At 49.5% G+C, this 20,981-nt stretch overlaps 1 protein-coding gene across 4 annotated transcripts; it reads right to left on the bottom strand.

The window, feature by feature from the left end:
• Positions 1-543: 543 nt before the first annotated feature.
• On the bottom strand, positions 544-20,182 carry PITX2 (paired like homeodomain 2). 4 transcript variants are annotated; one of them, XM_037001191.2, is made up of 5 exons: positions 19,862-20,182; positions 16,020-16,074; positions 15,398-15,535; positions 4,209-4,414; positions 544-1,793 (listed from the first exon to the last, which is right to left on the bottom strand). In XM_037001191.2, the coding sequence occupies exons 2-5, from the start codon at positions 16,063-16,065 to the stop codon at positions 1,230-1,232; spliced, it is 954 nt and encodes a 317-aa protein (XP_036857086.1). In that variant the 5' UTR covers positions 16,066-16,074; positions 19,862-20,182; the 3' UTR covers positions 544-1,229. The 4 variants fall into 4 exon arrangements, with proteins under 4 accessions (XP_036857086.1, XP_036857087.1, XP_017533113.1 ...); XM_037001192.2 differs by having other exon boundaries at positions 15,398-15,496; positions 19,862-20,180; XM_017677624.3 differs by lacking the exon at positions 15,398-15,535 and having other exon boundaries at positions 19,862-20,174.
• Between the last annotated feature and the right edge of the window lie 799 nt (positions 20,183-20,981).

Genomic DNA, 20,981 nt, shown 5'->3' with positions numbered 1-20,981 from the left:
TGTCTCGAAAGGATTTTGAAATGGTAATGCAATATAACATGAAGAATCTCTCTACTTAAGCCTGAAAGATACTGAACTGGAAGTGTCTCTTTGTAAACTTACTGCAGATATATTCCTCTTGAGAAGAATGTATATAAACTATACATGTATACATACACACATATTTCTCCAGAACAATTTACTGGATGTTCAGGTCTGCCCCTTTCCTCCCAAAGGAGTAACCATGAGAGTTGTTCCAAGCTAGCATACTCTTTAAATTTCATTCTTCTTTCCCTCTTATGTTATTTGCTAGTAATAATAGAATCCTCTGGGTTTAAGCCAAAGAAAAATTTGGGAGATCAGACTATGTAGGCTTTTTCCTGGGAATACCTTTTTTCCCCTCTTTTTTTGTGTCTAATGAATGCCTATCATTTATTTCTACCAAATTTAAATAACTACTGCTGCCTTGTGTGTTTAACTAAGCAGGCAGAGAGAACTGATTTTAGGAAGCAGTGACTGAGAACCCCTGGCCAGGCGATAATAGAGAGTAGAAAGAATCCAGGCCAATTTGTATGTAGTATATTTTACTCCCATGAAATAAAACACATTTTTTTTCATATTTGCTGAAAAGTAAAACAGTAATATTGTACGAAATGTTATACACAGGGTAGGTTGTACATAGCAGTTTCAGAAACATCATTGCATCCACCAGAGAAACTATTCTAAAACTGATATTCACACATTTTTATAATAATAATATGTTAGAAACATACAGTGTGGCATTTCGTATATACATTCCTTTGCTTGCAAGCGAAAAATCCTAATCGCTTCTGTATAACATGCTTTATTTTAAAGCCTAACCTTTAAAAACACTTGTGATATTACTAACAACTGCTTTTTATAAAATTAATTTGACATTTCCATATATATATACATCCTTTCAGTCATTTTAATGTTAACAATGCTAAACTTAAAAAATAACAAGCTTATAGTAATGTTAAAATGTCATCCAGTCAAACATTTGTGTGTCCTTAAAACTGTTGGAAATACTTCTAGTGAAAGATGTCAGACATTTGAGGAAATTCCTTTGAAATCAAAGGAGCTCTCTTTAATTCAGTGGTTTCCTTTTTGCTCTCTCTCTTTCTCTCCCTTTCTTTAGTGCCCACGACCTTCTAGCGAATTCCCAGTCTTTCAAGGGCAGAGTTGCCCCATTCGGCACAGTCCTAGTATCCCGGCAGTGTGGGCGAGGCTCACACGGGCCGGTCCACGGCGTACTGGCACGCGCTCAGGTTGGACGCAGGGTTCTGCACACTAGCGTAGCCGAAGCTGGAGTGCTGCTTTGCTTTCAGTCTCAGGCTGGCCAGGCTCGAGTTACACGTGTCCCTATAAACATACGGCGGAGTTGGCGGCGCGTAAGGACAGGCGGGCGTCGGCACCGCGGAATTCAGCGACGGGCTGCTCAGGTTGTTCAAGTTATTCAAGCTGTTGAGACTGGAGCCTGGGACACCGGTCACCGCTGAGGGCACCATGCTGGACGACATACTCATGGATGAGATGGAGTTGGGCGGGGAGAACATGCTCTGTGACGACAGGGGGTTGACGTTCATAGAGTTGAAGAAAGGGAAGCTCTTGGTGGACAGGGAGGCCGACGTGAGGCCCTTGGCGGCCCAATTGTTGTACGAATAGCCTGGGTACATGTCGTCGTAGGGCTGCATAAGCCCGTTGAACTGCGGCCCAAAGCCATTCTTGCACAGCTCTGCCTGCTGGTTGCGCTCCCGCTTTCTCCATTTAGCCCGGCGATTCTTGAACCAAACCTGGGTGGGGGTAGAGGGCAAAGGAGCAAACAGACGGTATAGATGCCGTTAGTAAAATCTTGATCCCAGAAAACACCAAAGACTGCCACAATGTTCCTCACACCCAGGGCCCCGCGCCCCAAGCTGCCCGAGCCAAGCGTAAAGTTACCAACCCTGAGGGCGGTCCAAGAGAGGGTGGCCCGGCAGGCTCAGGCTTGCGATCCTGGGCCCCGAGCTGCGCCACAAACCCCATCCCTACGTCTGGTGGCCTGTATGCGACTTGTTCACTAACCCAGGCTCTCCTCAGGGTCCAAAAACACTTACTGCAAAATAAACCAGGGGCAGCGGGCTTTGAGCCCAACCCTTCCATGGCCACCTTGCAAACTTGCTTCCATTCCAAAGCCACAGTCAGTGATGAGGACCAGGGGCAGAGAGTGCCCCAGACGCCGGCGCTCTCCCTCTCTCACACAGCACCTCCCCCCTCCCTGGGACCTCCACTGTTGCACTCCACTCTTTGGAACCTGCGCCCTCAACGAGGCGCGGATCCGCGACCCCTTTCCTTAACTAGCAAAATGTCCAAAGGAAAAACAAAAGACCATCTCCCTGTTAGCTCTTAAACTCCCCAAGCTTGGCACGTAAATCTCCGGGAACCAAAACGGGTCCCTCTGCAGCCTTCCCCTCCCTTTGCTCTGCTCCTCACCCTCCGCCCACCCCAGGCCAGGCCCTCGCGCTCGGCGCTGCTCCCGCAGGCTCCGACGGGTTGCTAGGTTCTGTAAGCGGCCGCCCAGTCCCGCCAGCCCCCACCCGCGTCCGGTGGCCCCGACGCAACCCTGCTCTCAATCCACAACGGGTCCGCGCGTCGCCCCAGACGGAGGCTTTTGTGTATTGGAGCTAGGCCTGGCCCGGGATTTTCGAGCTGACACCAGTGATGTTTCACATTACACTTCTCTGCTGGGCCCAGCCGCCTAATCCTTTTTTTTTTTTTTCCTTTTCCCTTTCATTCTCGATTTCCTTTTTTATCCCCCTTCCTCCCGACTACTATAAAAAGCGCGCTTCACTCCCACTTGGCTGGACAAGCAGCAGGCCTGGAAGGAGGCAGCCAGAGAGCGAGAGCCCAGCACAACGGCGGCAGGGAATTTAGGAGAAACTTAACAGAAAAGCCTGAGAGGTGGGGGAGGGCTTTTCCGAAGGATTCCAGAGAACTCACAGATTGTGTTTTTTATTTTAATTACTTGCCATTTCTACCGTAGGCTGTCTAAACATTGCACAGGCGAGAAGGATACGTGCGAGGCGCATTCCCCTGACGCTCGCGAGAGCTAATGAAAGACTGACCTTACGCAAAACCACGCGCCTCGGCCGGGAGCGCTAGCTCTGCGCAGTTAAACTATTTCCAACTTCATCGCGGCTTTCTTAAACATCAGCATAGCCTCACACCCCACACAAATGCCACGCAGAGTGCCTTCGTTCCCTCAGCTCTGAGGGCGCATTCGGTCTTTTTTCTTTTCACTGCTGTTATATAATGTTCTCTTCCTTCTGCTCTAACTGGGGGCTCTATTTTTCTATCCAGAGCGTTAAAAAACAAACCCCAGCAAGGCCTCTGGATCCTGCTATGTGTGTTTACTGCCTCCAGAATCCTTACAAATTTGGAGTTTTCCAACGACCAGCAGAAACCAGGATGTTGCTACTGGGTAATTTAAGTTCATTTTTGCCAGTCCATGACGTACAGATTTTCTACAAAGGTAAGCCCATTCTTTAATAAAGCTATTATAATTAGGAGAAAGGGTGTAACAATCCCCTGAGAAAAGATAAATAAAACAAACTGAAAAGTTTTCTTCCTTTTTTTTTCCTAAGAGAATTAGCAGGCTAGTAGTTGTGTATTAGAACTGCTTCCGCAGATCACAAAACCAGGACATAGGGTGTGGGAGAGACCTGAATGGCCTGAAGACCGCAAAGACTGTGTAAGGAGGGCGAGCCCGAGTAAAGAAAAGGCCGGCACTGGCCGGGTGGGAAAGTTTCCCAGGGAGGATCAACCTTTGCGTGTCTCTGACTGGTTTTCCTTTGTATAAAGGCACACAGGTTGGAGCCTGTTCTCGGCTCCCGGCCTGGGAGGGATTATATTAGTTGTGGCCTGGAGACTGCAAGCGGGGAACACAATGCCCTTGTGCAGGGGGGAATGCCTTGCGGCCCAGTTTGAGAGAGCACAGGGTGGCGGGGCCGGGAGCGGCGTGCTGCTCCGGGCGCTTACGCCAGGCCAGTGCGGGTCTCGGAAGGCGGTTCTGTAACCGCGCAACTGGGGCCGCGGTGAGGCCTTTCTTCTACCTTGCCGAAGGCACACTCCCGGGCAGCGCTGCCTCCCACGCTCCCTCTTGGTCCACAAGGTCTGCGTCTCTACAACGCCCTCCCCACTAGCCTCCCAGGCTCGGTGCAAGCTCCTACCCGGACTCGGGCTTCCGTAAGGTTGGTCCACACGGCGATTTCCTCGCGCGTGGACATATCCGGGTAGCGATTCCTCTGGAAAGTGGCCTCCAGTTCCTGCAGCTGCTGACTGGTGAAATGAGTCCGCTGTCGCCGCTGCCGCTTTTTCTTAGATGGATCTTCGGCGCCCACGTCCTCATTTTTTCCCTGCTGGCTCTTGTCTTTCTCTGTTAACGAAACACACGAAGGTTCCCGTCAGCTTGCCCACCTGCCACCCAGGAAATACAACTGGACCAGGCGGCAGAGGCTAGGGAAGGGCTGGGCTGCTTGGCAGAGGAGGAGTTGTGAGTGGCCGGTCTCGGCCGCGGGGAGCGCTGCGTCTGTGGAGTGTGCAAACGTGAATGTGGGTGTGCGCGCCCCATCTCCTCCCCTTCCCCAAGCACCGCACGTTTTATTTACATGTTTATCTTACTGCAACAGCACATTCATTTTTATGGCCTGCGCTTTCAAGTATATTTATACGTTTCTGCGCAGACTCATAAAATCCCCCGGCCACGCACGCCCGCGCATTTCGCAGACCCCTCGCATCTCCCGCCACCCCCCACTTCCCCCTCCCCCAGTAAAAGGCTCCGATGTGGTTTCGGAAGGCTGTGAAAGGTAGACTTTGGGATTTGGGCCGGCACCCAAGTTCCTCCGACTTTTAGAAAATCCGCCACTTCTGCGGCGTAGTTTAAGACACACTTTTCTAACAAGCGGAGCTTCCCGGCAGCTGAAAGCCGACAGAACGGGAAGAGGTCGGGGGAGGTGGATGCAGTTGCTGAACGTCCTCGAACAGAGATGCTGGAATTTTTGTGACCCAGGAAACAGAAGGGAGGCCAGGGTGGGAATATGAAGGGCGGCAGAATAGCTCGCTTGCTCGCGCCACGCCCGTGGGACGGTCGAGGTAAGGCGAAAGGGACGCGGGGTCATCATAACCCTGGCTCCGGAAGTTCTGCGGGGAGCAGACTAAACGACCACTCCCACCACGCCTCCCCCAGGAGGGGCCGACTTCCTTGGGGGTGCGGAGGACCGAGCGGCGCTGGGCGGCTGGGCGGGGATATCCGCGGGGCCGCGCGGCGCCTTACCTGCGGCCTCGGGGCTGGAGGTGTCAGAGATGGTGTGCACCTCCAGCCTGTGCTTGGAAGAGTCCAGGGAGCGGGTCTGACCGGGAGCCAGAACCGAAGCCATGGCCAGCGGTTGGGGATGGTGACAGGAGGAGGAAGAGGAGGCAGCCAACAGTTTGGTCCCTGCTGCTCTGTGCTCCAAATGCAGCGGGCCTTTCATGCAGTTCATGGACGAAGGAGCGAGCCGCCCTACGAGTCCTGGGCTACCGCCCCGCCGAAGTCCCGTGGTCGCCGCCGCCTGCTCTGCTGCGCGCTCTAGGCGCGGAGTTTCCCGGCGGTGGCCACCGCAGACAGAGCAAGGGAACACCACCCCCGCCGAGTCCTCCAGCCGAGCAGCCCCGGTCTCCTTCGCAAGGCTTAAGAGAAAGTCAGCGGGCAAACCGAGACATACGGATGTGGGCAGGAGGGCACAGCTCCGAGCGTCTTTGGGGGAGCAGGCTTCCAAGCTCCAAAGCGAAACAGGAGTGGGCAAAGACCCCTTCTTCCTTCCTTCCCTCCCCCAAGTACCCCTCCAATGAGAAAAGCTAACGCCGATCGCGCTTTGCCCGCCCCCCGCGCGGCAGCCCTGACAGCGAACTGTCAAGAGTGACAGGGACAGGTAGCTGATATTAGATCCTCCGCGGCGGCGGCAGCAGCGCGGGCCTCTGGGCGCACCCTCAGCTGCACGCACACGCACACCCCCTCCGGCAGTCGAGCTCGAGCCGGGCCTCGCTGCAGCTCAGCTCTGGGCACCCCTGCGAGCGACCGACCAGCTCTGCGGCTCAGAGCTTCCCTGATGGCCTAACATCTTAAAACCTGAGGCGGGCTTCCTGGTGTCGAGACGTCACTCTGCCGCGGCCCACCCCAACCCTCCCAGCCTCTGCCTCCGCCTCCTCCCAGACCCTTCGCCCGGGGGGAGTGACGTGGCTCCACACCAATCAGGAGGCCCTGGAGTCGGGGCGGAGGGACAGTCTTGTTTGCACCTATCAGCTGTGCGGGGCCGGGCAAGTACCTCGCTGTGCCCGCCGAGTCTACACCGGCCCGCTCCCGGGAATTCGGCTCGGGCCTGGCCAAAGACCATCCGGTTTTTAGTTGGGGCGGGGAGGTGGAGAAATGAGGCTGGGTATAAAAAGCTCGGGAGAAAGCAGCTGAAAGGTACAAGGATCAACAACAGCCCCCCCCCCACCTTTCTTTTGTATCTCGATACATCCATTTCCAATCAAGAGGTGTTTTTCTCCCCCTGCCTGGAAAAGACATGCTACTTAAAACCAGAAAAATTTGAAAACATCAACAAATCACCTCTGCCATCTTAAATTTTCCAAACAGCCTGTCAAATGAATGCTGCGCTAATCTGGAGAAGCTTTACTTTAATTGCAAAGAAGACAGAGCCCTGAGAAGGCAGGCTAATAAATTAGAAATCGAGAAGCAAATGGACCCGTCAAAAGAAAAATTACCTCGACTTTAAAGGAACAACTGGTGGTTCAGTCTGGATTTATACAAGAATAAAAAGTCGCCTCAGATCACGTTCTCTGTAATGCTTATTAGTCCCCAGACAGAAAACACACAATAGAATAGAAACCCTAACCCAGCATTTTCAAAATGCTGAAAGCTTATCCATTCTACTTAACGTTGATTAAGACACATATCCTAGATCTTTCAAATTCCTTGTATACTGTATTAAGCTCCTTCTAACCCGAGAGAGAGCCACGCTTTAAATTCGACTCTCATGTTTACTTTATTATCAATCAGATTCAAATCCATAAAGCCTGTAGAATCAACAACCTTGAGCTAATTATATATAAAATATGCTTTAATGAATTTCCATACAATTAAGAGTTTTGCCAAACAACCAATTTCAAGGATAATTTTTAAGTCATTTTCTTTTCCTAGAGGGTTCAAGGCTGTCTTGAATCGTTAAAGTCCAAGCAGGCAGAGGCGGTAGGATGTGGGCGAAAGGTAGAAGCCTAGGAGACCACTCAGCTAGGAAGAGCAGTCTTATTCATTCATATAAAACAAAGAGGGGGGAAAAAAACTGCCTTCGCAGACACCCAACTCTTTATACACCACCGTTTCAAAGAAATTTAATTTCCGAAGAAATTAAAGGAAGAAATCCAAACATATCACTCAAAATTTTTCAAAGTCCTTTGTCCTCTGACTTAGGTCAGTTGGAGAGCACAAACTAATCTCCCTGGGGTTTCTGCGTTGGCAATTGCTTTACTGTGGAGTTAGCGTTATCATCCTTGAATGTGTATTTGTTTGACATTACAGTCAATGATTTGCAACACCAGTAGGAGGTATCTTCAGAAAACTCCCTCCTTGTCCTTGTTCACAGGATTGGGAAACTTACTCAGTCTGGGGCAGAGTGGATGAAGCAGATTACAAATATGTTTGTGACCTCTGTGTATCCCCTTTGCCCTGCTACTCCCCCGACCCAAACCCTATTTACAGCTCCTTCCCATTTTAAACACACTCAAAAGGAGTCCAAGGAACCAAATGGCAATTGTTCTTCAGTCTCTCCCCACAAGTCTCATTTCACTTTAAGAAGAATTTAGCTACAAGGGTAGCTTTCTTCATAGTAAGCTTTAAATTAGCATTTGTGGTATCAACCTTTTATTCTAGTTCACCCCACTCCATGCATACACACACCTGCTCAAAGCAGAACACATCCTTATGTGACAGGTCTGTATAGCTAAGCCTCATATACCCAGCTATACTAGGTCCTGCAATCTCATCACTGAATTATACATATTACACCAGCAGCCTGTTGGTAAAGAAGGTTAAATTAATTTACATTCCGCTCATTATCTGGTGCTTAAATGACGCATTTTATCCCTGAGATTTGGTAGAGAATCTCCTTCTCAGACCCCACAGCGTTTCACCGAAGACAATGCTCTCAGATTTGTAGTGCTTTTTAATCTGATAAGTCTCTAATTTGCTTAAGTCTTTAAAATAAGGGTTTAAATGTTTCTAGCCATTTTCTTATTGAATTTTCTCTAATTCCCCCAAGATCATAAAGTATATGTGTAAAGTAAATATTTCCTCCCATTGCACTGCCAGTAGATGACCTATAACTAAGTCAATATGAATCCAGCTCTTTTCTGCCCAATGTGTTTACTAATCATACTCTAATTTCTTCTTTTAAACCTCAGCATAGCTGTGATTCCCATAATACCACAACCCTAAAGCTTCATTTTTGGAAGAAATTCCATCACATCAAAGAATGAAAGATTCTCTGCCATACTGAGCATGGTTTCTTCTTTGTTTCTTTATGATTCAAACCCAGTAGCTGCAATTTTTGGTGGAGGCTCTGGGCATTTTTCAAAACTTATCCAAGATGTCTGAGAAGCTCCACAGGGCCGTATAGATTGCTAAGTCCATTGGTCTATTAAATTCATAGAATTTTTATTTAAGCTTGATTACTCTGTTAACCAACTTTCATTATAGCGAATACACATGTATGAAGGACCTAAACCAGCCTCCAAAGTGGATGAAAAACCCAAGGGCAAGTGACAGCTCCTCATATTGCCAAAATGTAGGATATGGAAGTGCTGGTAATTTTCAGGCACCCTAAAAACCTATGAAGATAAGGAATCTTAAATTGTATTGATCTATTTGCAAAGTCAAGTGGAGAATAAAGAATTATCTGGAGAATTCTGGTTAAAGTAAAAACAAAACCGTATCTATCTATCTATCTATCTATCTATCTATCTATCTATCTATCTATCTATCTATCTCTATCTAATAGATAGACACACATATAATATATATACTTAACTCCCAACAACTAAGCTGGTGAGGCATTTATTTGCCTTTTCCAGTCAGATTTTCGACTCTCTCCTAATCTAATTGCTTCACTCACTCTGCGGCTGGGTGCCACTCCAGTGGAAGGAGTACACCAACATGAAAAGTCTAGATGGGGAAAAGCAAATGTGTAGTAGGGAACCAAGAAACACTTCCATGAAAACTGGTGGGCAATTATGGAAATTTAAATCTACCAAAAAAAACCCTGTGGGTGCAAAGGCTTAGTATAAATAAGGAGGGGTTGAAAGTAAAGAAATCTTATGTATTTTGTGGGCTCAGCACTACTGTTGTCCCAACCCCCACTTTTCTTTGCTCCTAAAAATCACGACTTCAGCCTCCATCACAGAAATTTTCAATCCAGATAAAATCAGGGTGCTCCATTCAGGGAAGCCGGAGGTGCTATACGGCCTCTGTGTAGCTAGGAAAGGAAGCCCAGTGTGGGGTTTGGGTTTTCAAGTCTGAAGATGTCAGACCCGTCTCAGGTTTTTTTTTTTTTTTTGCGTATTCTTTCAAAGAAGACCCTTGAGGGGGGACATGTGTAACACGGGGTCAGCTTTCGAGCTGGTATTTACCAACTATTACCAGTTTTAAGGTTTTCTTTAATTTCACACTCTTTAGTGTTAGTTTGGCAAAGCCCCTTTGGCCAGTGCATTGAGATTGTTCGGGCTAAACGGCCAAACACTGGGTTGCACTGGCCGGGTATGAACTGGAGATCCAACCAAGTGATTCACAACTTTTGGAAAAACATCTGTCTTCAAAGGTCACCTAGAAGATGGATCAATTAGATGTCTCTCTGCACTGTCAGTCCACAGAGAGGTGGGGGTCTTGCTCCGGTCCAGGCCAGCTCAAGGGTGAGGCCTTCCCGGACTCAGCTCTGAGCCACGAGACAGGCTTGAGCGTGTGCGCGCCTGTGGTTTAAGGCGCAGAGGTCAGATGGAGACCTTGCATGTACTGCCCAAGGAGTGGCCCTTCCCCACTTCCTTCCTCTGCCTGGCTTTTCTCCCCTTACAAATAAAGCTGGAAAGGGCCTCCTAGTCACCCCCACTCCCTCTCCCCACCCACAAATTAAAGGCTTTACTGTGGCTGATTTTTCCCCCATTCTCTAAATGGAATGAATATGTGCTGATATGTTTTTTTTTTTAAAAAAAGAGAGATTCTTTTCTGAATCAAAACTCTGTGGATGTATTGAGCAATACACATCTTCTCTGGGTCCTTGCAAATGGTACCCATATTTCTGTCCCACACACTCAGCCACTTGAGGTTTGGGGTAATTGGCTGGGGGGTTCAGGATGGGAGGAGGGTTGGCATCCCTACGTTGGCCAGTGATGGATTACGGGGTATATGGTGGGTGGGGGCTGCTCAAATCAGTAAACCCACCTGCTCTAGTGCCTTTTCACATTAGCATGTTAAGGCTACAGGCTTGTTAAGTTCTCATTTAATACAGAATACAACTAGTTGTGGAAAAGTAAAAGAATGTATAAATATGTGTTGTTGGTAGAGGAGAGAGAGAAGGAAAGAGAGAGGGAGGAAGAAATGAGAATGAGATCCAAAGAGAGAAGTGGCAAGGGAAAAACTAAGGTAACTTTTCTCAAAGAGTGGGTTAAAATGCTCCAGTGTCTCCCTTCTCTATTTCTCCTTCTCCAGCTCATGTTGGTCTCCCCTTTCTATTTCTCTTGCTCTCCCTTCTTTCTGTCTTCCCTCTCCCAGACATGCTGGTAGCTAACATCTAGCATTAGTTGCCATGGTAACCATAAATCACATAAATCCAAAAATACCCACCTATAATCTGAGATGAAGCTTTTATTTCCCTAGTGAAATAATATTTTAAAAGCTGTCAGCTGACAAAAAAAAAAAAAAAAAAGGAACCCACCTCATTGTAGTAACCCAAGTAATATATTACTTCTAGAGGTTTAAATTAAAATGTCAGCCTTTTAAAAACATGCTGGGAGAATCTTGGGCACTCTTCTGTCAGGTCCTGACAATGACGTTGACTTCACTCCTGATGGTTCTTTTAACACGTATCACAATTTTGCTTCTCTTTCTCCTTCTATTAATGTCTTCCCTCCCCTCTCAACTACCTCATTCCTCAGAGACTCTGCCTTGGGTTGCAAAAGAAAGGAGTTGCCACCAGAATCAGAAAGGAACTTGATCCTTTACCTGAGCTTTGTGAGGGCCTTGTGTGTTTCTCCTGGGAGCTTCTTCCTAGAGGAATTGAGACGAAAGAAACAGAGAGAGAAGGACTGGTGGGAGAAAGAGCCAGGAGTGGAGAACTGAGCTGGGCGGTAAGGTTTTCTGTAGATAAGTCAAGCCCAAGAAACCTTTATTCTCCCACTGCTGCCTTTTTTTTCCTGAGAGTAAACTTTTTCATTTGGAGACCCTGGCTGGGGACGCGGGTGGCAGCCACAGTTGGGCTTTTGTCTTCTACCTTAGGCTTGTTGTCTTTTGCCTATCTTTGGATTACAGGGTATTCGCCTAGATGAAGAGCCATTAATTACCCATTCAGTCAATATTAGGAAGAACGACAAAGCTTTTTACATAGGATTAAGAAGACATCAGATTGTTCCATTAGTATATTCCTGCTCACGAATAAGCTTTCGTTATACATTTCCCCTTCCCCCCTGAGTCTCTCTAACAACTGCTGCATATATTAACAGCGGGCGGTGCAGAATAAAAGCCCAACCAGCCTTAGGAAACTGAGCGTGCAAGGTGTCAGCAGCTAGGAACGAGACCTGTAAAGACTACCTGTGAGGGCCGGCATCCGCAGGACCTAACTACCTTTGCACAACTGGTACATTTTCCCCTAATGGCAACAAAACAAAACAAAACAACCCACAAAACAGAGAGGCAGCCTCTGCCAATAAACTGAAAAGTTGGCTTGTGGGGGGCGGGGGCGGGGAGGGGATGTATAGAAAAGAAAACGGAAATCTCTGGCTACTCGGTTCCCTTCTTGAGTTTCTTTTTCCTTACACCTCATGCCCTTGTCCCTTGCTATCGCGCCTCACTAAGAGCCCTCTGCCCTTCTAAACATCCCCCTTCTTTCTGACAACTCCAGGCCCCATGCGCCGCCCCAAGCACCACCATTTCGCTTTTTGCAGTTCGCGGTCTGGGCTGCTCTCGCTGGTTTAGTTGGTAGCCCTAAGGTCGCTTCACAAAGGCCAAGGGAAACCCGATTACTGGCTTTCAGGGATACATTAGGAATCTACGCAGTAGTATGTGCTCTGCGAACATTCGCTGATTGAGTGAATGGGGGAGGGGCGGTCTGCGGCCCGGTTACCCCGGGTCCTCGGAAGGCTGGGACCCAGCACCTGCCAGCAGCGGGAGCGGGTGCGTGTCGCGGCTGGGGACGCCACACGACAAAAAAAAAGTCCCCTTCAAGGAAAGCGAGTCTGCGCCCACCGGAGACCTGGGCAGAACTTTCAGCACATCCACGTCGCCAAAGCTATTTTAAAATTAATGGCGCCGCGGGGGGGAGCACGGCGGAGGTGTCTGCCCCGTGTCTGTTTAAGAAGACAGGAGCTGGGACTGTTGGGGAGGAAGCTCATCTGATTTCAGCCCGGAATCCAGAGCCACAGCTCCGAAACTTTAAGATTACTGACAAGGGAGGTTCAGTCATCCCCTTCCTGAAAGTCAAGAGTACTTTTTTTGAGTTCCTCAAGGAGGCTCCTTTCCGGGACACTCAAAGCTAGGGAGCGGACGATCTCTGTTCCACGGTCACGTTGTCAGCGGCACTCTGCCCCTTCTTTCTGAGGGGTACTGTTTAACTTGCCAGCTCTTGCCTCCACTTGCCATGCCTAGCCATTCCTCTCTCCACCCTCTTTCAAACCCCAGGCCTTAGGGGTCTGCAGCCGACCTCAGGTCCCTCCATTTTCGGGTTTTGAGCCAGGCTGTGGGTCAGTCCAATGGGAATAAGGGGGGCAGGGACTCGCTTGGGCATGGACGCAGAGCCCGGGACTCCTGGAGGTCAACCTTGCCTACTAAGAGCACATTTTGTCTTCTACAAGGACAAAGTAATTTTGGGGGTGAGGTGAGGGTAGTGCCAATAATAGAATATCATGGCCCTTTTTGAAAAAATCACCGCCATTGCAAACATTTCTTCCTTTTAAAAGCAGATAAAAACTATACAAACGTTTAGTGAGAAAAATCTTTCCTTTTAAAAGCAGGCTGTGGCCAGGAGCCTGCATATTACGTAAGTTAAATTTACTTATATTCCGTAAAGGGGACTCTGGCAACCTTACTTCAGCAGTACTATAGCTTTGCCCACCCATGTGAGACATTTTTCTGTCTGCCAGATCTCTAAAAGCTAAAAAGAAAAGAAAAGTCCAAGATGTTCAGCATTTCTTCTATCACCTGCCTCTTCTTAATTAATGGCATTGAACATGTTTGGGCAGCTATTTTCCTCTTCTGTCCAAAAGGTAGAAAACAGACTACCAGCAGTGTAGAGGAAGAACCTTTCACGTGCACTAAAAATTCAGGTCTTGAAAGGAATGGTTAAGAAAACTATGATTTATTATTTCTGGTTTCTTTATTTGCAAATTATCAAAAGCAAAGGTTCTGGAGCACCCGCCGGGACTGTGACAGCGCACAGGTACAGGACTCTCTGGCTACCTGCATCTTCTAGTCCACTCAGAAGGCCCCCCATTCCTCTTCAGATTTCTCCTGAGGGGCCCTGCCTTCCTAGCTTGAGGGGAGGTCACCTGTCCTCAGAAACTATTCCTGGGGTCAAGGAACCCTGAGGGGTCGGGTAGGAGTGTATATTTTGTATCTTTACAGCTCACAGCGCAGCCAGAAACGTCAGCACGGCTCAGCCGCGGGCAGCCCGCCCCTTGCGAAGCGAGATTGGGGAGCTCCCCTAGTCTGGCCGGAGCCAGGGCTGAACCCACACAAAGCATTTTCCTCTGGAGTCATCGCTGCTCTTGATTTTTAACCATAACCCAAACATACTCCGGTCTAATAATTTATTTTTACGACCGATTATCAAACAGAAGAAGAATTTAACACAATCTTAATGACAGAAATCACCCCGACGTTATCTCTGCATGGCCCCATTTAACCCCATGGGGTTAATCCCGGACAAGTGAGCGTTTAACTGGCCCAGCAGGAGGACTCGAGCGTTATTGTGCAGTGTTGAGGCCGTTCTGCTTCAAACCACTTTAGACGTTTTATTTCAACAAATGATGCTTTTCTCAGATTCACTGGGAAACTCGAATGCACGGCCTTTGTTTTCTTCTTAATAATACGGTTTGTATACTTGGCGGGGCCGCCAATTCGTCCCCTTCCAGCACACTACATTTGTATCCTTACACTTTAATGCGGAAAGAGGGGGTTAGGGGCCAAGGGCTGCGGGGGGCTTTATCTCCTTACACTATCAAAGGTCAACAAACTCCTAAGGCTACGCACATATTTATTAAGGAGATTGGTAAACCCGGAGAATACAGGAACAGTAAATTTGAGATTTTCATGTATTCCAAGTCAAAGCTTGTTCCTTCATCACTCCCCTCCACCCCCATCCAACAATACACACAGCTGAAGGACCAGTTTCAGTTCGGCAAAGACCTATGTAGTCGCTTAGAGACGTTTTAACTTTCACACAAGCCTGCAGACTTTGAGTAGCAATATCCCCTGACTCGTCCATACTGGAACCGGCCAATCAAGCAACGACATTGCCAAAACCCAAGGCCCTGCAACCAGCACAACAGGTAGGTTCGCATTGACAGGGGCAAACTCTCCATTCCACCCCTGGCCTCTGTTCACAGGCGCGGCCCTCAGGTTCTGCCGGGCTGTAGTCAGCTCCTCCGCCTCCCTCGCCAGGCGAATTTTCGCCAACACAAGCCTCGCGTGCTAGCTTTCCGCGGTAAACCCTGCACCCACAAGCTTGGGCACGGCACTGCTGAGCGCCGCCGGGGGCGGAGTGCGCCCAGTGGCGCTGCACGCAGTGGGACGCGGCGAGCGACAGAGGTCGCTGTTGGACCACTTTTCCACGCCACATAGAAGCAACTGAGGTTGGTGGGGTGTGATCAGGCCACAGGGAAAGAGCAAGAAAGAGCAGGAGGGAGGAGAGGTGTTGGGTCTCAGGAGTGCAGTATAATTTGGGGGAAGGAATTAACGTCCCTGGGACGGCTGCTTCCCGTCCCACCCAGAGGCCAAGTCTCTAAGTTAAGGAGCAGGCGCGCCTGGTCTGGTTACCTCGCCTGCGTGCTCCGCAGTCGAGGCCCAGAGGCCCGGAGGCGGGTGTCCAGTGGGCAGCCTGCGCGTTGCTCCCGGCCTTACCATTGGCGCTGGGATGCTGCCGAGGGAAGAGCTTGCTGCTGGCCGCCTCTTTCCGGCTCTCGGGAGAGTCCGTGAACTCGACCTTTTTGATTTCGGAGTCTTTGGAGAAGAGGCATTCAACCGCAGCCGGCTGCACGCCTGGGCAGCGCGCGCCGACCCCACGTGCCGGGAGAGAGACGCCCCAGACGGCCGAGGATAGGAGCGGGGGTGTGGGGTTGTGGTATGGGGACGAAGGCAGGACGAAGGAGAAAGAGGGACAGAGAGCAAAGACCCAGTTAGAGGAAAGGGCAGAAGGCACTGCCATTTCCCGGACCCATTGGCAACCCGGCACCGGGCGGCGTACTCTCACAACGCCTCTCTGGCTGCCAGCAGCTCCCGATGGAAGGAGTAGGAGGCCCTGGGCTTCGCGAAGCGGCGAGAGGCTCCGACTCTTGCACACTCCCACTACCCCCATTCCTCGCCCCCACCCCGAGTAGCCGGGTTCTGCTTTCCTTCCCGCCTTGGCCGGCCCCTCCGGAAAGCGGCACTTGCCGCTGCCTGGCTGAAGGGCCAGTGCCCTCTCGCAGTCTTGGTGTGGCGCGGGCTCCCGTAGGGGTGACGCAGGCAGGAGAAGGAGTCTTACCTAATTGCACACACGCCGACACTAGTTTGCGGCAGTTAGTCTCCATTCCCCGTATCTGCAAAGCAGAAAAGGAGGTATGTGAGAAGCGGCAGTCCGCGAGCGTGCAGGGCTTAAAGGCAGCTGCCTGTAGGGCGGAGAACTTCAGCACTCGCTGTTACGCGCCTTCTCCGTGCTAGGTTTCTGGCCTATTTCTCGGACCTGGCAGCCTTTGGCCGCCGGGGCTCATTCTCACCCTAGCCCCTGGTCCAGGACATCTGAGTGGTTGCCAAGAAGGGTATCTCCCCGGGCGAATGGGCCCGGGGTCCTTGGCCGAGGAAGCCAGGTTTGGGGAGCTTAGGCTGTGAAACTACTGGCAAGGTGTCTGTGTCAGGGGAGAGTTCGTCTGACCACGAGGGCTACCTTAGGAGGCACAAAATTTGGGGGTGGGTGGAGAGGACTTTTCTCTTTGGGTAGTTGTGTGCTAAGGCCACAATTCAAAACAGTTCTTGTCTGTTAGTTGGAGCTTAGTAAACATTTGTGGAACGTCAGTCAACTTGTTCCTGCCCTAGATAGTAGTTTCCCTCGATTTTCTGCAATTCCGAAATGAGCAGGACCCCAGTTCTCAGTTAGGGTGCTCCGGGAGAGTGCTGCTCTGGGCTTGTCATCTCTCAGGAGCCACTTTTCCATATTTAGCTACACCTTTCCCTGGAGATACTCACCCGTCATTTAATTACCCCTAAGGTATGATTTAAGATCACACTGGGGGAGGAAAGGGCTGGACTGAATGAGACGGAGGAGAGAGGAGCACACTTCCCCGGGGGGGTTTCTACTTGCGGAGAACAGAGAAACAGCTCGGAGAGAACGGCTTCCCTAGTTCTCATCCTACTCCCTGGCAAGCCAAAGCTTTTTCAAATTTCCAACTGCAGCCAGAGAGCCCCCGGTTTAACTCGCGCCCTGTTCTCTGCCACAGGCAAACCGGGAGAGGTGGGTGACGAGGGGCTCAGTCCGGGTGGATAGAAGAGCCTCGTTTGCTTTAAAGGCAAAGGAAAAGAAAGAGCCGTCCCAGGCCCCGCAGACCTCTTGGACTTCGGCGCCTGCCCCCTCCACGTTGCCCTGGGTACGCTTGGGGCAGTGGGGCCCATTTCACTCGGATCCAGGGATTAGGGTGCGGGCGGACGTTGCCCGGTGGGCAGAGAAGCAGAGACAGAGACAGAGACAGAGACGGTAGTTGAGGATCTGGCTCGGGCCTGAGTAGCCAATTTCCCTGCTCCTCGGTCTCTCCTGGAAGGAGCCGGGCCCCGGGGACCTCTGGCCAAGGTCGCTGCCTAGAGGAGGGCTTGCCCGGCTCCAAGGCTCGGGAATCCAAGGGTGGGGACGGCCAGGCGGTTCCCCCACCAGCTAGCCGGGACGGGGGCGGGTGCTTTGCCGATCCTTGCGGGCCCGGGGGCCCAGAAGTAGCAGTTTGGCGGCTCCAGATTTAGTGATTCTGCAGTAAAATCACAGGATTAGTCCCTGATTGAGATGTCTGTTCGTGAGATATTACAAAATTCATTATCACAGCTTTCTACTAACTCGATATGAAGTAACACAGATGGGATTTTATTAGTCCAGACTTCAAATGTTTACTTATGATAATTTCAGGGGAAATTTGCATGTCATCATCAATTCGATAATCTTTTCTTTTTTTTAACGCCTGAACTGGCTGCATTATTAGCCAATAGTCGGAGCATTGCAGATGGTAACTACAAATAGTTTTTATTTTGTTTTTTTAAAGAATGAAATATACAAAAGAAAAATATGGGGTCGCTCATTGTAAAGTCAGTCGATTATTACACATTGACCCTCTACTCCCAAGCTTCAGTGCCAAAGACCAAACAAAGAAGTTCAAAACAAATCTTCAAGAACTCCAGTCTAAAGATTGAAAAGAAGGTCAAGGCGTGTTCTTTAGCTCACTCCTACATGTCCTTCAGACTTGGGGCTTTATTTTGCAGTCGAAATGGACCCTGAGATCTGCATTTTTTTTGCTTCATATAATGACCAGGCCTACTAGATGAACTGAGTCTAAATAACTAGGAAAGATAATTAAAAAAAAAAAAAAAGAGAGAGACCTCCAATTCCAGCATACTGATTCTTAAACTTGCCCTGTAAAGGCAAGTCTTACAAGACAAATTTGGCTGTGGGATTTAGGGGACTGGCTTCTTGGTTGGTCTCACAAATTAAGATGCGCAATTTTTCAAGATGGGAAGCTGTCCTCACCCCCCAAATTCACATCCTGATTGGAATGTATATGCCAGGCAATGGTGTTTTGCCTAACTTGAGTTTTCTATTGTGAGCATGCTAGTAAGCAGCACACAGCTAATGGGGGTGCACTGAACACACTGGCCAAGGCAGACAGGCAAGCCCTAAGTAATAAAACAGTTTGCTTAAAAATAATCCCCGATGATTGCCATAAAATGAAATTGCAGGAAAAATGTAGTTCTAATAATTCCAAATCCTTTCACATTTTCCTCCTTTCCATGCACTTTGTTACTTCATAACAAAATCTTTGATGGAAAGTTTAAAAATAAACAACACAAGAACATATGTTTTAAATGAGCTACATCGGTGAGATTGGTCAGTAAATTAATTTGCAGTGGGTAGTCATTTAAGGAAATTAAAATGCTGCGTAACACAGTTCTGTATTTTACCAGTATAAGCCTTCTTTTAAACCAATTAATATTGATGGTTTAGGAACACTTGAATTCAGACAAACATGCTCAACTTGAGGAACAAAGCTCCTGAATAATTTAAGTGCAGTTTTGCTGAGGTAAAGTGAACCATTCCGTAAATGAAGTAGCTATTTAATTTTTAGGGAAAGTTTGATTCTTGAAACCTTGTATGCTTATTTTATGTTACATCAATAGTATCCTCGATTTATTTTGCCTGAGTGCTTTGTTTCCTTGACATAAGTGGTATTTGAATTGTGGATGAATTTCCTCCAAAATTATATTATTAAAACCATCTTCAATTCTTATTACTGGCCTAAAAACAATGCATGGAAATCCCTCTAAATCAGATAAATTTTTCATAAAAATATTTTAGAATGTATGAATTACTATTATTTTAATCATTGTAAGTTTTTTTCACTTACTGAGTTTACTGAGACATAATATTTGCACAAAAAGAAGTAAAAATCACACTACCTTATGGTTGTTTTATTTCTAAATTGTTTAGGAAAGTAGTCATTAAATTGTAATAAAAATAGGAATGTGTTCTCAGATATGTAGTAATTTTGTTCTTACTTCACAGTTGGAAAATAGTCCTCTCCTCTGCACCCATTTAAAATGTATCTCCTGACGTGCAAGATTGGAGTTGACTGCTGATCAATTTAAAGGATTTATAATCCGGGGTAATTGTGTGAGCTTGGTATCCAGGCCTGGCTCCCAGGTAATTCGCTTGGGCCTGAGAGGTCACTAACTGCCAGTTAAGATGGAATCTTTTTTCTAATTGGTAACAATGGGAAAGGGGCTAATCTTCCAGTAGCTGAAACTTTGTACCCGGCCCTTTATCTTGAGAATGCTAATCCTCAGCCTGAGGATTTGTCCCTGCAGTGTTGGCACCGAGATTTAAGGGAAGATACCTCGTTTTAAATGCCAGCCATGGTCTCACTTCCCACTCAACTTCAGCACCCCATAGATAGTTAATGTCTGTGACTGGGGTCGAAAGGAAAGGGGCTTTGCAAAGTCTGTTTGCCAACTGCGTTACCTCGGGGGAAAGCAGCCCCAAGAACCACAAATCACCTACGGTGAAGATTCTCCAAAGTGGAACAAATTTCCAAACTCGCATTGTCTCACATCCTTGCGGAAGAGTGGGCCTCCACTTACCGGCTACCGGGAGAAAGCTGCTGTCTCCGCGTCCCACCGCTTTCCGGGGAGATTCCCAGCGAGGCGAGGCGAGGCGCGGGCTGTACCGCAAGCACCGGAAAGCCGAGCCCGACAGGACTGCGGGGCTCCCGAGGGTGCCACGTTCCGAGGGAGTCCACGGGTGCGCGGCGGCCTCCGGGATCTAGTCGTGCCTGGCAGTTTCTTTCTGCTCCTCTCTAGCTTTCTCGCTCGGTCTCGCCCTCTCTCTCCCCTCCCTCGTTTTCATCCCTCTCTCTTCCCTCAGCTCCGACTACGAGCGGGGAGTGACGTGACGTCAGCAGAGATTCCACCAAACTCCACTGCACAGTGGCGGGCGGCAGGGCGGGCAGCCGAGCCTGGCGGCGCGGCGGGCGCTCCAGGAGCGAGCACAGCGTTTGGGCTAGCGCGGGGGAGGGGGGGCGCGCAGGGGAGGCCAGAAGCGGGGCAGGGGAGGGAGGCGGAGGCCGGCTGGCCGAAGAGTTGGGAGTCGGAGAAAGCGCCCCGGAGAGCGAAGCAAGGAGAGGGAGCCGGGCGGGGGCGCGCAGACAGGAGCAGACAGAGAAGCAGGCGCACGCACTCCCACTGTGGGAAGGAGGGCGAGAAGGGAGGATGGGGTGGAGGAGAAGAAAAAGGAACATGCGCCAAACAGGGGGCTCTAATAAATAGGAGGGACAGGACCAGGGCATCGGGGGAGACAGAAACCTACTCCTGGGAGCAATTCAGGACTGATAGGGAGGAAGGGACAGGGACAGCGGGTCCAAGAAATGGAACAAAGGACAGTGTGCATGGGTTTGTTTGGGGCGAGGCGTGTGGGGTCGGAGTGGACCGTGCCTGTGTGACTTTCTTTCAGGCCTGCAGAGTTGAGGCAAGAGGTCACAGAAACGAGAGATTGCAAGTGGGTGGGCGGGAGGGGGTGTGAGAGATGGACCGAAGGCTGGAGTGAAGGTAGGCAAGGGGGTGGGGGGGAGGTGAGTGAGGATGACTGAAGAGAAATCTGGAAAATTAGGGTGAGCAGTGGAGAGGGTGGGAGGAGGCCGACAGCCTGGGAGGGAGACTAGCCTGCGGGGGAAGGCCGGGATGCTTGGCTCAGCGCCTCAGGCCG

The sequence above is a fragment of the Manis javanica genome, chromosome 5 (genome assembly GCF_040802235.1).
Source record: "Manis javanica isolate MJ-LG chromosome 5, MJ_LKY, whole genome shotgun sequence".
Classification (NCBI taxonomy): Eukaryota; Metazoa; Chordata; class Mammalia; order Pholidota; family Manidae; genus Manis; species Manis javanica.
The sequence above is the reverse complement of the archived record's forward strand: the minus strand, read 5'-3'. Positions and strand labels throughout refer to the sequence as shown.

Coding starts and splice junctions, on each gene's coding strand:
- PITX2 (XM_017677623.3), bottom strand. CDS start 5,519: ATGAACTGCATGAAAGGCCCGCTGCATTTGGAGCACAGAGCAGCAGGG. Junction 4,415..5,311: donor CTCCAGCCCCGAGGCCGCAG/GTAAGGCGCCGC, acceptor TTTCGTTAACAG/AGAAAGACAAGAGCCAGCAG. Junction 1,794..4,208: donor TTACGGAAGCCCGAGTCCGG/GTAGGAGCTTGC, acceptor ACCCCCACCCAG/GTTTGGTTCAAGAATCGCCG.